The sequence below is a fragment of the Lagenorhynchus albirostris genome, chromosome 19, assembly GCF_949774975.1.
Source record: "Lagenorhynchus albirostris chromosome 19, mLagAlb1.1, whole genome shotgun sequence".
Classification (NCBI taxonomy): domain Eukaryota; kingdom Metazoa; phylum Chordata; class Mammalia; order Artiodactyla; family Delphinidae; genus Lagenorhynchus; species Lagenorhynchus albirostris.
Genome location: NC_083113.1, coordinates 12,701,429 through 12,718,274, shown reverse-complemented (window position 1 = coordinate 12,718,274; position 16,846 = coordinate 12,701,429). Strand labels below are relative to the sequence as shown.

The 16,846-nt window shown below is 55.8% G+C and overlaps 1 protein-coding gene across 9 annotated transcripts in view; it reads left to right on the top strand.

Moving 5' to 3' along the window:
* LOC132509196 (POU domain, class 2, transcription factor 2) overlaps nucleotides 1-16,846 on the top strand; it is a 110,691-nt gene that overhangs the window by 90,089 nt on the left and 3,756 nt on the right. For 3 of the 9 annotated variants that reach the window (XM_060129855.1, XM_060129864.1, XM_060129860.1), the window contains 9 exons: nucleotides 299-415; nucleotides 655-891; nucleotides 10,732-10,837; nucleotides 10,928-11,019; nucleotides 13,344-13,505; nucleotides 13,809-13,950; nucleotides 14,041-14,189; nucleotides 14,268-14,444; nucleotides 15,680-15,746. In XM_060129855.1, coding sequence (XP_059985838.1) covers nucleotides 299-415; nucleotides 655-891; nucleotides 10,732-10,837; nucleotides 10,928-11,019; nucleotides 13,344-13,505; nucleotides 13,809-13,950; nucleotides 14,041-14,189; nucleotides 14,268-14,444; nucleotides 15,680-15,746 — 1,249 coding nt within the window. The remainder of the gene's footprint in view (nucleotides 1-298; nucleotides 416-654; nucleotides 892-10,731; nucleotides 10,838-10,927; nucleotides 11,020-13,343; nucleotides 13,506-13,808; nucleotides 13,951-14,040; nucleotides 14,190-14,267; nucleotides 14,445-15,679; nucleotides 15,747-16,846) is intronic. The other 6 variants (XM_060129856.1, XM_060129861.1, XM_060129858.1 and 3 more) reach the window with 3 other exon arrangements.

The window sequence follows — 16,846 nt, the reverse complement described above, 5'->3', positions numbered from 1 at the left end:
GGCGAACTGACCCCCAGGAGGGTACAAGCGCTCTCCAAGGGTGACCCCCTCCTGTCGGGAGTTCGGGTGCAGAGGGTGTGTTAGCCTTTTCTGACTGGTGCGGAAACTGAGGCCAGAAAGGTGGCCCGAGGTCCCCGCGGGCCACTGCAGGCCCGGCCTCCGCACCCCAGTCTTCTCCCTTGGCGGCGCGGGGCTGCCGTTGCCACACACGTGCCCTCTCTTTGGTTCACAGGTGGGCATTCTCTCTGGCCTCCACTTAACATTCTGGGGTCCCGGACCCTGCCTCTCTCCCCCCCAGATCAAGGCTGAAGACCCCAGCAGTGACTCAGCCCCAGCGGCACCCCTGCCCCCCCAGCCGGTTCAGCCGCATCTGCCCCAGGCCCAACTCATGTTGACGGGCAGCCAGCTAGCCGGGGTAAGTACCTGGGGTGCACGGGGGCAGGGACAGGCCAGCCCCCTCCCGTCTGTTACAGGACTGGTGGCCACGGCCACGGCCACTCTCTCAACGCCTGCCTCTCGCCCTCCTCTGTCCTCCTGGAAGACCTGCCCCCTAACCCGCTTGGCTCAGGCGCTAACCCCTGTCTGCTTTCTCTGCTCCCCCCACGCCCCTCCTCCGGCCCCTGCCGCCCCGCCCCCGCCCCGCCCCGCCCACAGCTCACGGCGCTGATGCCAGCCCAGCAGCAGCTCCTCCTGCAGCAAGCGCAGGCCCAGCTCCTGGCCGCCGCGGCCGCCGCCGCCTCCTCCTCCTCCTCCTCCTCTTCCTCCTCCTCCTCGACCTCGCAGCCCCCAGCCTCCTCCGGGGGAGGCGACCTGCCGCCACCACAGCCTGCCAGCCAGCCCCCCGGGACCCCACAGCTCACCCTGTCCCAACCCATCCAGCTCACAGCACAGGTAAGGGCAGCCCCGGGGAGCACACGCCCTCCAGCGGAGGCCCCGCGGAAGCCGAGCCGGTGCAGGGGGCTGGCCGGTCCACGCGGACCGTTCTGACCACAGCGCTGGGCCAGGCGGTCCCCAGCAACCCCGGGAAGCCTCGGGAGATGCTGCCACCCATCTCTCAGAGGGGTAAAGCGAGGCTCAGGGGGAGGACACCCTCCACGCGATGGGCGCGCCTGACTCTCTGCTTTCTGTGCATCTCGCTGAGGGTCCGCAGCCACCTGGGAGGCTGACACATTATCCTCAGTTTACAGCAGAGGAAACCAGGGGTCACCTCCATGCACAGGACCTGTGTGGCTACAAAAGAAAGGCTGAGAATCAGAATCGGTGCCCCACATCGAGTGCCCTGGCTCATCCAGTGAGACGCTCTTTCAGAAAGGGGCCTGTGGTCTGTGAGTTAGGAAACACTGCATTCTCTCTCCCCATTCTGGAGACTTCTGGTCTACGTGGAATCATGCATGAGTGGCTGTATTAACTTCCAGGGCTGCCATAACAAAGTATCACAAACTGGGTGGCTTCAAACAACACAAATGTATCATCTCAGACCAGAAGTCCAAAATCAAGGTGTCAGCAGAGCTGGGGTCTCTCTCAAGGCTCTACGGGAGAATCTCTCTTTGCCTCTTCTCGCTTCTGGTGGTGCAGGAAACCGTTGGCTTTCTCGTAGATGGATGACTCCCGTCTCTGCCTCTGCTGTCATGTGGCCATCTTTTCTCTGAGTGTGTCTGTCTCTGTGTCCAAATTTCCCCTTCTTATCAGGACACCAGTCATTGGATTAGGGTCCACCCTAATGACCTCCTTTTAACTTGATTACATCTGCAAAGACCTCGTTTCCAAACAAGGTCATATTTATAGGCACCAGGGGTTAGAACTCCTACCATTTCTTTCTTTCTTTTTTTTTTTTTAATGGCCGCACCTTGCGGCATGTGGGATCTTAGCTCCCCGACAAGAGATCGAACCCGTGCCCCCTGCAGTGGAAGCATGGAGTCTTAGCCGCTGGACCACCAGGGAAGTCCCCTACCATATCTTTTTAGGGGACACAATTCAACCATGATATTGGCCAACAGACTTCCCATAAGGATGGTTGGCGGGAGCAGAGCAGAGGCTGGGCAGGCCTCCTCTTCCGACAGGCCGCTTTTTCCAGCCCACCCCTTCCTTCCACCCCTGCCATGTCACCCATTTGTGCTGTTAACCTGATTTCCATAGAGCGTTTGAGTCTGTGGCCGTGTTCCAGCGCAGTGAAGGGCCTGGCAAGTCCTAGAGCGAGGGATTGGCCTATGCCGTCTACACCAGGGAGCTGTCCAGCACCCGCGAGGCTCTTCCCTTGGCGGCGGTCGGCCTTCGATGGGCCCGTTCCACTGCTGACCAGCACTCCCATTTGGGGCTGTCCTTAACACTGAGTGCGTCTCTGTCTCCTTAGAGCTTCCTGCCGCTGGGCCTGGCTCTGCAGAAACGCAGAGCAATCTGGCCTCGCTGCTTTGCAGCGACTCTTCCAAACAGATCCTCCCAATGCCTGGCTTGCCACCGTTGCCATAGGTAGTCTGTCGGGTGCTGCCTTTGTACCACGCACTATGCTAACGTGACCTCCCTGAATCCACAAATCCTCGTCCTGGCCAGGGCGCCGGTGGGGGGTGGGGGGAGGAGCGGGCGTGCCGGGGAGGCAAAGTGACTTGCCTGCCCCAGGTCACACCGTGAGCTCAAGTGGCAGAGCCAGCCTGGAAGCCAGGCCTGGGAGTCCAGGGCTCTAACCACGTGATCTGGGGCTGCTGCCTCTAACTGGCACCCCTCCCACCCCGGCCACCAGAGACCCCAGCAGCCGGTGATCTGTTTGCTTTGTAGCACACACGGCGCTTCACTGAGCAAGGTGGAGGCTCAGGGCTCCTCCAGTCTTGGTGTTCCTGCGCCTGTTCTCCTTTCTACCTGGAAGTCAGCCCCCTCCCTTTACCTGGAGAGCTCCTCTCCATCCTTTAAGCACCAGCTTGGGAGCCTGCACCTACAGGAAGTCTTCCATGACTTCCCTCCCTCCAGCTGCTTTGATTTCCTGCCTCCTGTCTCCTCTGGGGGCCCCCAGCCCATTGCCTCTCCTTCTGCCACAGCCCTGATCACCCAGGGAGGGAGGAGGGACGGGGCAGCCTAGCGCAGACCCAGCCAGGCCCTCAGCCCCTGTGACCAGCAGGCACTCCTGTTCATACACCCCCCAGAACCACCTCTTCCGGACCCCCTACGGCCACCAGCAGCAGCAGGCCGACCCTCTGCCACCTGTAACCTGCCCACGCCCTGATTCTCAAGGTCCCCTCGAATCCCTCCTGCCCAGCCCTTTCCTCTCTCTCCTCCTGCCCCAGCTTCCCTCAGCTCTGATCTCCATCTGTCTCCTGCAAGTGCAAAGCTGGGCTGAAGTTGTTTTCTGGGAGTTCTGTCACCCTGTGATCTCACTTCCCCAACAGACCAATGTTTATCCCGTACAGCCCATGAGCCGGGCACCATACCGTGCCCAAGCCGGGGTGGGGACCACCGTCCTTCTGCCCTCGCTGCCCGCTGCAGACACAGCCGGCCTCGGCCCTGGGCTTGACCCTCTCCCCAGCCTGTGTCGCGTGCCTGCCAGTGCAACTGCCTGTGCCTGCCCAGCTCTGTCCTGCCCTCGTTTCGCAGACACTTCCCGCCTCCTGGGTCAGGCCCTGGTGGGAAGCAGGCATGACTCAGACCCAGCCTTGTCCCCAGAGGGGCTCCCTGTCTTGTAGGGAAACAGACACACCAGTGAGCCACTAAGAAATGCTTTACTTGAAAAATAATACGAAAGTCAAAAAGCATCCATAACCCTATCACTTTAAAATTATATAAAGTACGAAGGGAAAGTCCCCCTTCTGTCCTTCTATTGCCAACTTCCAAAGGAATGCCGGTCAGTTTGGCAGGAACCTTCCCTGCATTTCCCTAGCCTGTACAGAAGGGACAGTTATAATACAATTTTACCACTGACTTTTTTTTTTTTTTTTTGGCTGCGCCTCTTGCCTTGTGGGATCGTAGTTCCCTGACCAGGGATCGAACCCGGGCCCTCGGCAGTGAAAGCACAGAGTCCTAACCACTGGACCACCAGGGAAGTCCCTATAATACAGGTTTACAATTTGTGTGTCCAGCACTCAACTCAGCATGATGCTTTCTACCGAGGGGGCCACACAGACGTTTACTGAAGCAATGAGGGATGTTTTGCTGCAGCTTTTCAATCAAGGGTAGGGAAGACATCTCTCCAGGGGAGTAAATTCAGAATGCCTGGGGTAGGGTAGGCATTGACTGAACATTTACATTAACTGTTAAAACATCATTTTGTATTTGGAGAGCGGCGGCGGTGGGGGCGGGGAGGAACGTCCCTATTTTCGTAATAAGACCACGGCAAATAAAGCTTGAGAAGAGCTTTCAGGGGGTAGGACCTAGTGAAGAAGGGTTTCGCAGAGAAACCTGCTGGATGTAGTGGGGGATGCGGGAAAAGAAAGGGGTCTGTGTCTGAGGGAGTCAGGGAAGGCTTCCTGGAGGAGGTGGTATCTGAACCGAGGCGGGAAACAAGTAGGAGTTTACCAGGTGGATGAGCTGGGGAAAGGGTTCCAGGCGTGGGACTGGTGAAGGCAAAGCGAGAGAGCAGGGCAGGCTTGGGGAGGTGAGGGGTGGGAGGCAGCAAAGGATGAGCCAGGAGCGGGTGTCAGTGGGGCCACAGCCACACTCTAGGCAGCTGAAGAGGAAAAGGGACTGTTTGGCTCAAATCACAGAAAAGGCCCAGCCTGGAACATCAGGCCTGGCCCCAGGGATCTGTCTCCCTTTTCATTCTGGGTCGGGCATAATGGGTACCAGCACTTCAAGACTTGCAGCCACCCCACCCAGAGAGAAGAAACACACCCAGTGGCCAGGTTTGAGTCGTTGCTCCCAGCTCCCGGGAGGGTGGGGTCAGCCCCACCTGGACTGCGTGACTTGAGAGTGGGGGAGGGCAGGTCCCCAAGAGGACGAGATGGGTCCTGCTGCTGGAGCAGGGGCGGGGGATGCCAGGTCAGCTCAGCCGCCCACCTGGCACCACAGGCCCCAGAGTCCAGGAGCTGGGCCGGTCCAGAGGCATGCCAGTCACTCCAGGACTCCTGGGTTGGGATCTGCTGTTGCTCATCTGTCCTGGAATTTTAGCATGAGGTAGCATGGAATGTAATGTGCAATTGGCAGGTAGGTGTTTTCTTCTCCCTGTTGAATGGTTCTCTGCTCCACGGTGTTCTGCCCTAGTCGCCAGGACCTCGTGGGCTCCATGTGGCAGGGCCAACCGCTGGGGGACGGGGGTACGTAGCAGACCCGACGCTAGAGACAGGCTACCTCTGTCCACCCCCCACCTCCAACCTTTAGAGCTTCCCCTGGTGGAGGGACTGGAATAATCATAGTCATTTATTCATTCAACTAATACTTATCGAGCACCTTGTGTATGCCAGGTGCTCATTCATGGCCCTGAGGGGACAGCTGTGAATGAGGCAGAGGTGGCTGTCCTTGAGGACATTATGTTCTAGTGGCGAGACAGTAAACAAGTAAACATATCAGCAAAACAAGACGGTTTTAGCATAAGGGTAATGAAGAAAATGACACAGGGCGCTGTCCTAGACCGAGGAAGCCACATTTTTTTTTTTTCTTGCCTTGCTGCACGGCATAAGGGATGGAACCTGTGCCCCCTGCAGTGGAAGTGCAGTGCCTTAACCACTGGACTGCCAGGGAAGTCCCAAGGGAGGAAGCCACTTTTAATGGGGTGGTCAGGAAAAGTTTCACTGAGAAGGTGGCCTTTGAGAACCGAGACCTGAATGAGTCAGGCATGAAGAAGGCAGCGGGAGAGATTAGGAAAGGGCAACAGCAGGTGCAAAGGTCCTGAGGTGGAAACCAGCTTGACTTGTTCGGGGTACAGGGGAAAGTGGAATGGCTGGGACAGAGTGAGCGGGAGACAAATAACTGGTGAGGTGGGGAGGCAGGCAGGACTGGCTTTTGCAGGGCCTCACGGGCAAGATCAAGGAGTTTGGAATGTGTGCTGGGTATGATGGGAGGTTGTTGGCGGTTCTAAGCTGGCGAGGGTCCCAACTGACCCTTTACGAAGCTCCCTCCGGCTGCTGTGGGGAGAATGGGCTAGAAGTAAGGAGTGGGAAGTCCTTGCAGGCATCGAGGTGGCGATGAGGGTGAAGGTGGGGTCCGGGATGCTATTTCGTGTGGATCCGATAGGTCAAGGGTGATTCCTGGGATTTGGGCTTCAGAGATTGGTGGCGGTGAGGTGGTTTCCTGCGCTGGGGGAGGCAGGGGAGGAACAGGGTGTTTTGGAGGGTGGGGCTGGGGAACCAGGAGTTTCACTTCGGACGTGGTAGTGTTCAAAGAGTCTATTAATCACCCAAGTGGGAGACATCAAATAGGCAGATGGATATTTGGGGCTGAAGCTCAGTGGAGGGTCTGGGCGGGAGCTGGAAGTTGTAAGTTTTCAGGAAGAGGATGGACTGGTGGGGCTGCCGCCCTCGAGAGCTCATGGGGTGACATGAGGCGGCTGATGTGAGGGTGCAGTGCTAGCAAATGCTGGAGTTGGAGGAGTAGGTTGTGATTTCCAAAATGCTTTGAGAATAATCATATTCCTCAGGCCTCAAAACAACCCAGTGAAGAGTTAGACATTATTACTCCCATTTTATAGATGATAAAACTGAGCCCTGAGAGAAATGACTCGGTTAAAAAGGACTGCCATTTACGGAGGACCACTTCAGTGAACCAGGGATCAGACTAAACGTTCTACACCTGTTGTCTCATTTAATCCTTTAACAGCTCCATGAGGTAAGAATTATTGAGGTGTCACCTGAGGAGGTTGAGGCTTAAAGAGGGTAAGGAACGGCCCATGGTCTCACGGTGTGTAAGGGACAGAGTCAGATGTCTGGCCATCTCCAGAGCCCAGGGGGTTCCAGGACACCGTGCATTGTCACCCTATATAGTAAGGCCCAGAGAGACAGCTGGCTTCCTCCAAGTCACACAGCAAGAAGCAGGCACGGGAATTCCCTGGCGGTCCAGTCGTTAAGGCTACGCACTTTCACTGCCAAGGGCCCGGGTTCAATCCCTGGTGGGGAAGTAAGATCCCCAAAGATCCCACAAAACAAAAACAAACAAAGAAAAAAAAAAAGCAGGCACGATGGCCAGGACTCTAGCCCTCACGGTTCTCAGCTGGAAGGGATCCTTGCACACCGAGGTGGCTTCCCACCCAGTGTGGGAACTCCCTCTGCACCATTCTGGGGGTGCAGTTTCACCCAGCTGACCCCCAGGACGGTGCTCACTGCCTTCCTCCCTAGGCGGTCCCTTCTACAATCAATTGCAAGTAACTTACAGGGTCCCCAGACCCCATCCCTTCCCCACTCTGGACGTCACTCTAGGCTGTCCACGTCTTCGCAGCACACAGTGTCCAGAACTGGTCAAAATTTGCCATATCAGAGACGGCAAGTGAGTGTCGACGTGCATGTCAACACCGTCCCCACTGGGGCTGCGGGAGTGTAGCATGTGAGGCCAGTCATGGGGGAGAGGGGAGTCGGCCCTGCGCGCTGGAGTGAGGCAGCGCACCTGCACGGCTCTGGGGCCCCAGCGGCCTCTAGTTCCTGCTCAAGACTGCGTTCTCCCCACCAGGTGGAACCAAGCCCAGTGGGTGATTACACTGCAGTTCACCCATATGAACCCATATGTGTCATATGAACCGTGTGTCTCAGTCTTTCTGCCCCCAGTCCGTGGCCAAGATCCCACCTGTGGCAAAGCACAGCCAGTCTGCCCCCAAACACCACCAGTCCTAAGGGTTACCTTATTCATTCACTGAAAATTCATGGATTGCCCGTTCTATGCCTGCACTGGGGCAGGGGAGTGGAGAGAATATAGCGATGAGCAAGAATTTCTCTCCCTGCTTCTCGGTTTTAATGGGCTGTGCTAGCTCTTCTCACGGGTTAGGGACAGAGCAGACGATCCACTACGGGGCGGGGTGGGGAGGGGTGGGCCTGCGGAGCGCTGGCATCCCTCCGCCTACTCCAATTTCTCCACCCTGTCTCCGTCCTAACACGCCCCCAAGTGGCTTCAGCTGGTGTGCCGATTCAGATGGCTCTAGGTTGTGGAGAAATGGCGCCTTCTACTGGCTAACCCCAGTCTTTTTTTTTTTTTTGGCTGCTTTGGGTCTTCGTTGCTGCGCGCGGGCTTTCTCTAGTTGTGGCGATAGGGGACTACTCTTTGTTGCGGTGCGCGGGCTTCTCATTGCGGTGGCTTCTTTTGTTGCGGAGCTCGGGCTGTAGGCGCGCGGGCTTCAGTAGTTGCGGCATGCGGGCTCAGTACTTCTGACTCATGGGCTTAGTTGCTCCGCGGCATGTGGGATCTTCCCCGACCAGGGCTCGAACCCGTTTTCCTGCATTGGCAGGCAGAGTCTTATCCACTGCGCCACCAGGGAAGTCCCTAACCCCAGTCTTGAGTCAGCTCACTGTTCACCCAGAATCTTCTCTCTTTCTCTCCTTCTTGAATTCCTTTGGTCAACCAGCGTTTGGGGATCATCCACCACACCCAGGCACCTTTCTGCATGAGGGTTACAGTGAGGAATTAGGCAAACAAATCTGTGCCCTCGTGGAGCTGGCACCAACCCTTCTTGAGGAGACAGACAGGAAGCTGATATTGCTATGAGGGAAGGAAAAGAACATATTGTAAGAGAGCGACTAGGGGGGAAAATCTCCGTGTCAGAGCAGGTGGCCAGAGGAAGCCTCTCTGAGGAAGGAGCATTTGATAACGGCTTAAATGATGATGAGGGGCCAGTCATGTGCAGATCAAGAGCGGCGGCGGTGGGGGGGGGAATAGCACGTGCAAAGGCCCTGAGGTGGGGATTTTTTCTGGGTTCAGTGGCGGGAGGGAGACCAGTGTGGCTGGATGAGTTAGGGGGTGAGAGAGTCGTGGGAGGTGAGGAAGGCCAGGTCATGCAGGGCCATGGCAAGGAGCTGGGTGTACAATCGATATTACAAATTTGATGAAAAGGGACTTCCCTGGCGGTCCAGTGGTTAGGACTCCACGCTTTCACTGCCAGGGGCCAGGTTCAATCCCTGGTTGGGGAGCTGAGATCCTGCAAGCCACCTCACAGCCAGAAAAAGAAGAAGAAGAAGACAAAATTATAAAACAAGATTAGGTAGGGGGGTCTTGGAAGGGTCCACCGTAAATGGCAGGCCTTAAAGCCCCGGCTTCACTCACCGCCCAGGGTCAATCCAAGTGTGGAAGAGAAATAGCCAGGGAGGCCTTCTTGGGTGGGTGGGGAGGGTCTCAAAAGGGAAGGCAGAGTGGATACAGTTTCAAAGGATATAGAGTAGGATGTCAAACTCCTTAAACTGTATTCTTAGATGATTGGCAGCTAGAGTGAGAAAGCTGAGAGATCAGGGAGCATCTGGGGACTCTGTCCACTTGCTAAAGCACATGGAGAAAGCAGAGGCCTTTGCAGGTGGACAGGGAACAGCCTGGAACTCTTGCAAGACGAGTGGTTGGAAAAGTAGGGATGCTGGGCATAAGTGACTGCTCAACCGGGCGAGTGGGGGTGGGACACCTGGGTATTTATTCCTTTATTTGGACAAGGTAAATGTTCAAAATTCAAGAGGTACAGAAGGGTTTATAGCGTTGCCAGTTTCTGGTATCGTTTTTTAAGTATAATCTATGCATACCCAAGCAGGTACCAGGGTATAATTTTTTTTTTTAACACAAACAGTAGCACATCATACCCACTGTTTTTCCTCTTGAGCTCTCCATTCCACAGGACATCTTGAAGATTGTTCCATATCAGGACAAAGAGTGTCCTCGATCTTTTTGATGAACACATAATATTCTGTCATGAAGATCTACCCTAATTCATTCACCCATCCCCCGCTGCTACACATTCAGCTTGTTTCCACTCTTTTGCTAAAACACTGCTTGCTACTGGGAGTATCCTTCTAGTGAGGACATTCTGCACAAGTGCAAGTATATCCCTAAGATAAATTCCTAGAAGTGGAGTGGCTGAGTCAAAGGATATGTGTACTGGTAATTTAATAGACGTTGCCGGATTACCCTCTCACCAGCGATGTGCAAGAATTTTTGTTTCCCCTCACGCCCCAACATAGTGTGTCATGCACTGTCATGAGGTAAAAATAGTATCTCAGTGCAGCTGTAGTGCGTCTGTCTCCAAATTTCCCCGTATTATATGGACACTAGTCGTACCGGATTAGGTTCCACCCCAATATGACCTCATTTTAACGTGATCATATGCAAAGACTCTATCACCAAATGACGTCACACTCTGGGGTTCTGGGGGATGGTTATGATTCCAACATATCTTTTTTTTTTGGTGGTGGGTGGGGCGGAACACAATTCAACTCATAGGAGTGCCAGAGAGTTTTCCAAAGTCTCTGTACCGATTTAATCAGCCGCTAGGGGCTGGAGTATTTTAGAGCTATTCCCAGACATGATGTAATTTGCCTTGGGAGTGTTTTAAAAGGAAGACTTGGTCTGATTTACATTTTTAAACGATCCTATTTGTTCTGTGGGAATATAGGACAAGGCAAATATTTCATCAAGAAAGAAAAGGTAAATAAAGAGCGAGCCCTCCTGTGATGACCCATGTAGGGTGCTCCGGCCTCCCGGATGCCCTTAGCTCAGGGCTGCACCCAGTGACCCATGCTCCATCCCTCTATGCCTTATGCCAGCCTGCCCTGCGGCGCACCCCTCGGGGCTCGGGCGATGCAGAGGGAAGAGCGGGGCCAGGACTCAGGCTGTCGTTCTGTCCACCCCCCTCCCTGTCAGGACATCCAGCAGCTCCTCCAGCTGCAGCAGCTGGTGCTTGTGCCGGGTCACCACCTCCAGCCACCTGCTCAGTTCCTGCTGCCGCAGGCCCAGCAGAGTCAGCCAGGTAAGACCCTCACCCCGGATGGCCTCCCCAACGCCTCCACAGATCTCTCTCTGCCCCCCTCACCCTGTGCGATCCCTCTTGTCCCCCCAGGCCTGCTACCGACGCCAAATCTATTCCAGCTACCTCAGCAAACCCAGGGAGCTCTTCTGACCTCCCAGCCCCGGACAGGGCTGCCCACACAGGTGAGTGGTCCACTGAGTGCGTCAGGCTGTGGCCAGATGGCGTGGAGTGGTGGTCAGTGAGGGTCTCCTCTCCATTTGCTCCCCCCCCCCACCAGCCACAGGGGCCAAGATAGGAGTCAGGAGCCTTGGGGCCCAGCGCTGCTCTGCTACTAATTTGCTGTGGGACCCCAGGCAAGCCACTTTCCCTGTCTGAGTCAGCTTCCTCCTCCACGGAATGAGGGGAGTCAGCCAGACCAGTGGCTCTTAACCCTTGCAGGCACATGGACTCCTTTGAGAATCTGATGGATTATTTGAATCCGACCCCCACTGCCCCCAAATGCACGTGTGCACAAACACAAAACTTCAGGGGGTTCACAGGCCTTTAGGGCATGAATGCCTCAGATCTCTTCCAGCACTCCAAATGGGGGGCGTTCCCTGAGGCTCTGTTGGGTACTAGTTCGTGTCCCTTTCCCAGACCAGAGACTGCAAACAAGGGCCCACACTCATTTAAAAATCGAGTTAGTTGTCAACAAAATTCCCGGAAAACACCAGATTCCCAGCTTCTTTTGACAAGCCAGAAGCTCTGGGAAGGCTGGATCTGCGTACACATGGCGTGAGCTCAGGCCCCCTCCTGGAAGGCGTGAGTTCTTCAGGCTGCCTTGGTGTCCTCCTGCCTGGTCCCCATGGCCTTTCTTGAAGTTTGCTGCCTGGGTTCTAAACTTTTTTTTTTTTTCTTTTTTCCTGGCCGCGCCTTGGGGCTTGAGGGATCTTAGTTCCCCAACCAGGGATCAAACTCACGCCCCCTGCAGTAGAAGTGTGGAGTCCTAACCCCGGACCACCAGGGAATTCCCACTGGGTCCTAAACTTTAATAATAATTTTTCATGATTATGGATTTTAAAGTTCCCTCCTACCTATTTTTTAAAACAGCCCTTTTAAAAAATATATGGGGGGCTTCCCTGGTGGCGCAGTGGTTGAGAGTCCGCCTGCCGAGGCAGGGGACACGGGTTCGTGCCCCGGTCCGGGAAGATCCCACATGCCGCGGAGCGGCTGGGCCCGTGAGCCATGGCCGCTGAGCCTGCGCGTCTGGAGCCTGTGCTCCACAACGGGAGAGGCCACAACAGTGAGAGGCCCGCGTACCGCAAAAAAATAAAATAAAATTTAAAAAATATATGAACTGTTTCAAAAAAACCAAAAAGTTAATTAATTAATTAATTTATTTATTTTTGGCTGCATTGGGTCTTCCAAGGCTACTCTTAGTTGAGGTGCGCGGGCTTCTCATTGCGGTGGCTTCTCTTGTTGCGGAGCATGGGCTCTAGGCGCGCGGGCTTCAGTAGTCGTGGCACGCGGGCTCAGTAGTTGTGACTCACGGGCTTAGTTGCTCCACGGCGTGTGGGATCTTCCCGGACCAGGGCTCGAACCCAAGTCCCCTGCATTGGCAGGCGGATTCTTAACCACTGTGCCACTAGGGAAGTCTGCAAAACCTGTCTTGGCCTGATGCCAGGCGGCGTGTGACTTTTCTTTATCCCTCTTGTGTGGTACTTGTGCTTTGCTGACAGCTGTTGATATGTCCGAATATGGGGTGATGCCTTGACCCTAATGGTGGAGGTTCACATTATCTATGATACATGCCCCATGTAGGCTTTCTAAAATCTGAAAAAATTCTGAATTCCAAAACACATCTGGTCCCAGGGTTTTGGATAACGGATCAAGGACTTGTGCGTCCAACATCCCTGTACCCACCACCTACTTAGATGTTTTATTTTTAGGGAAATGAAGCATTCCAGAGAGAACTGTTGCTTCCTTGTAAATTCCCCAGTCACCCTCCTTGTCTATTTTTAAAAATACTTTTACTTTATTTGCAGCCTACTAACTTTTAACCCGATTCTCCCAACAACCCCATGGAGTAGGTAGAGTAGCCATGATTGTTCCCATTCTGCAGAGGGGGAAACTGAGGCCCAGGGAGATTAAGAAACTTGCCTGAGTTACCCAGCAATTCGGTAGCAGAGCTGATCCTCGATTCCCTGCCTGAGAGGAGGCTAAAACCACCAGCCCCTCCCCCAGCTTCAGGGAAAGAGCCTTTGGTGAAAGGAGATGGCTGCTCCTTATGAAGCCTGCAGACTGGGAGGAATGTGCAGAGTTTCAGGCAGTGAGCGGGCCCTTGTGGGGCAGCAGAATGTCACCTTGATTGGCAATGAGTGTGGAGGGGCCACCTGGGGGTGGGTGGAGGGGAGTCTGCAGGAAGAGGCTGGACGGCAGGGCGGGAGGGAGGGGGGACTGCGCAGCCAATGCTGAGCCCCGTCCTGGTCCTCGGTCCTGCATCCCACCCACCTGCCCACCCCACCAGGCCGTGACCCGCCCCACGCTGCCCGACCCGCACCTCTCGCACCCGCAGCCCCCCAAATGCTTGGAGCCACCATCCCATCCCGAGGAGCCCAGTGACCTGGAGGAGCTGGAGCAGTTCGCTCGCACCTTCAAGCAACGCCGCATCAAGCTGGGCTTCACGCAGGTCTGGGGCCACCCGGCAGGACAGGCGGTGGGCGTGGGGTGACAGGGCGGTGTGACCAGCTGGTGGCCGAGGTGTTGGGCCCTAGTCATCTAGTGGGCGGGGTAGAGAGCGTAGCCATATGGTAGGCGGGGTGAGGGGCGTGACCGGCAGGTGGGCAGGGGGAGGGAGCGTAGCTGCCTAGTGGGCGGGGTGAAGGGGGGCATAGTCACCTGGTGGGCGGGGTGGGGTGTGGCCAGATGGTGGGCGGGGCTGAGCCCTTTGCCCGGCTCTGAACGCAGCCCCATCCCTGCCCCACTGGCCCAGGGTGACGTGGGTCTGGCCATGGGCAAGCTCTACGGCAACGACTTCAGCCAGACGACCATCTCCCGCTTCGAGGCCCTCAACCTGAGCTTCAAGAACATGTGCAAACTCAAGCCTCTCCTGGAGAAGTGGCTCAACGACGCAGGTGGGACTTGGGCTGGGGGCTCCCGGGCGGGCTGCGAGCGGCGGGCCGGGGGAAGCGCCCTCTCATCACCCCGTCTCCTCCCGGACACAGAGACTATGTCTGTGGACTCAAGCCTGCCCAGTCCCAACCAGCTGAGCAGTCCCAGCCTGGGTTTCGACGGGCTCCCCGGCCGGAGACGCAAGAAGAGGACCAGCATCGAGACAAACGTCCGCTTCGCCTTAGAGAAGAGTTTTCTAGCGGTGAGGCCCCACCCTCCCGGGCGGCCCTGAGGGCTGGCGGGAGGAGGGGCCCCGGGCTAACGAGCCCTCTGCCCGCAGAACCAGAAGCCTACCTCAGAGGAGATCCTGCTGATCGCAGAGCAGCTGCACATGGAGAAGGAGGTGATCCGCGTCTGGTTCTGCAACCGGCGCCAGAAGGAAAAACGCATCAACCCCTGCAGCGCGGCCCCCATGCTGCCCAGCCCGGGCAAGCCAGCCAGCTACAGCCCCCATCTGGTACCAAGAGCCCCTCGAGGGGTGGGGCCACAAAGCTCTCGCCCCCTGGCAGGCGCCTCGTGTGAAGCACAACCTACCCGGTTGGCCACAGTTCCTAGAACAGAGGCAGGGAGAGTCACCCTTGGGAACAGGCTGTCACAGCGGTGGGGCACAGTCACACAGAGAAACACCGTTTCCAGGGAACTGTGGTCTTACATGGGGGATACAAGCACCCACCGACACACACGTAGCCAAACACAGAGTTATCACAGGATGTAGCCACACGGGGATGGATACTAGGTAAAGGATACAGGCATCCCCCCTCACACAGGTTCACGACCACACAGACGCTGGCAGGGAGATCATTACACCCCTGGGTATGCACTCAGGTCCACAGCCTGCTCGAGATCAGACACACTGGGACATCCCTTTATCCCATCTAGTGTGGAAAGGGTTGTGACACTACAGAGAGCAGCAAGGGGCCCAGAGGAGCCTCCTTCCCCAATGACGTAAAGGGAGGGATCATCTAAGCTGAGTCATAAGGACAAGAGTTAGTCACGTGAAGGACAGGCAAAGGGATCTACGTGCATGAAGATCTAGAAGCCAGAGTGCCGAGCCCAATTTGAGGAACTCCAGTGCGGTTTAGAGCTGGAATGATTATTTATGAATGAGTATGGGGGTAGGGTGGGGGATGGGCAGGGGCCAGACACCAAGTCAAATGCTGAAGGAGCTTGAACTTGAACCGTAGGCAGTGAGGCGCTAAGGATGAGTTTTGAACCCGGGAGGGACTGGGTCACACTTAGAGTGAGGCTTCTGGGGTTGATGGAGGATGAGACTGGAGGCAGGGAGGCTAAGAAGGAGGCTGGTGGGTGGTCCCAGAAAATCAAGCAGTATAACATATCAACACTGTGATGCAGAGACACACCTTATCCTCATAACCCACCCCACCCCCTAGCCTCACGAGCACGTGTGCTTGCGCGCTCTCACATATACACACACACATACTTCAGACCTGCAACTGGACAGTGTCAGAGGAGAGGCAGGGAACGACTGCCTCCTGTCTGTGCCCCGGGATCACCTAGGGTAAACGTGACGAAAGCTGATGGAAAGCGCTTGGCGTGATACAAACAGCCTTGCAGCCAGAGCCCCCTTTCTCCGTCTTGGAGGCAGAGGTGCGGGGGTTGTAACCACAGCGAGCACCATGGGAGCTGCTGGAAGACAGTGGCCTAACCATGCCTTCTTTCCTCTCTCCCCAGGTCACGCCCCAAGGGGGCGCCGGGACCCTGCCGTTGTCCCAAGCTTCCAGCAGTCTGAGCACAACAGGTCAGGGAGGGCAGAGGATGGTGAGGGGGATTGGGAGAACACAGCGCGGGCCCGAGCGCAAGGTTCTCAAGAGGTTCAGGGCACCCCTAGGCCTCAAGGCTGAGCCTGGAGGTCGGGGGGCGGGGCAGGAAAGGGGAGAGGGCAGCCTCACCCCTCCCTGCCAGAGCAGCTCAGGCTTCATCTGCTCCACGATTTCATGTGAGAAAAGCACGGGGTTGATAAAGGTGATGTATTTGGGTTCTCTTTCTGGCATTTATGAACTGTGTGAACTCCAGAAGTGACCTTACTTCTCTGAGCCTCAGTTATAAAATTATTGTGAATATAACATACATACAGAAGCTATATCCATGAATATATACACAGAAGAGTGTGTACGTGTGTGTGTGTGTGTACAAACACACACACACACACACACACACTTTTGTACCCAAAGCCCTCCTTTGCCCCTTCCTGGGGTAGGGCATGTATAACACCATATGTAAGAATAATATAAAAACAGACGCCATATTTCCCCTCCCCAGGTTAAGAACTAATAAGTGGAAGTTTATAAAGTAATAAGGGTGTGCCTGGCACTGGTCTAAACTCTTTATAAAGAATATTGACCCACTTAATCTTCACACCCATTTTATAAGATAGGTTCCATTATCTGCCCCATTTTCCAGATGAGGGAACTGAAGGTCAGAGAGATGAAGGTGCTCACCTGAAGGCACAGCTGGGACGTCCCAGGGCCGGGAATTGCTGTCCTGGGTGTCTGGTCTCAGTCTGGGCTCAGAGCCCTCTCAGCCTCAGTGTGCGCGGCCACACGCCCGTGCCTGGCCTCTAGAGGGAGCCATAGGGCTCTGTCTTCTGGGAACCCTTGGTTCTTTGTACAGAGGGGCCCAGAGGTGAGATTCCGGGCTGGATAAGCAGGGTGTGAGCACGCTCCTGGCATAGGGCACAGGCTCGGTGGGAGGCAGCTGCTCTACTGCGATTACTGTCACCGTGGCAGAGGCACAAAGAAATGGCTGTGAGAAGAACGGGCAGGAGGCCTAAGTGTGTTCTGACTGAGGAGATGCCGCGGGACGGGGCAGGGAAGACAGCAGGCGTCGACCTCAGTGGAG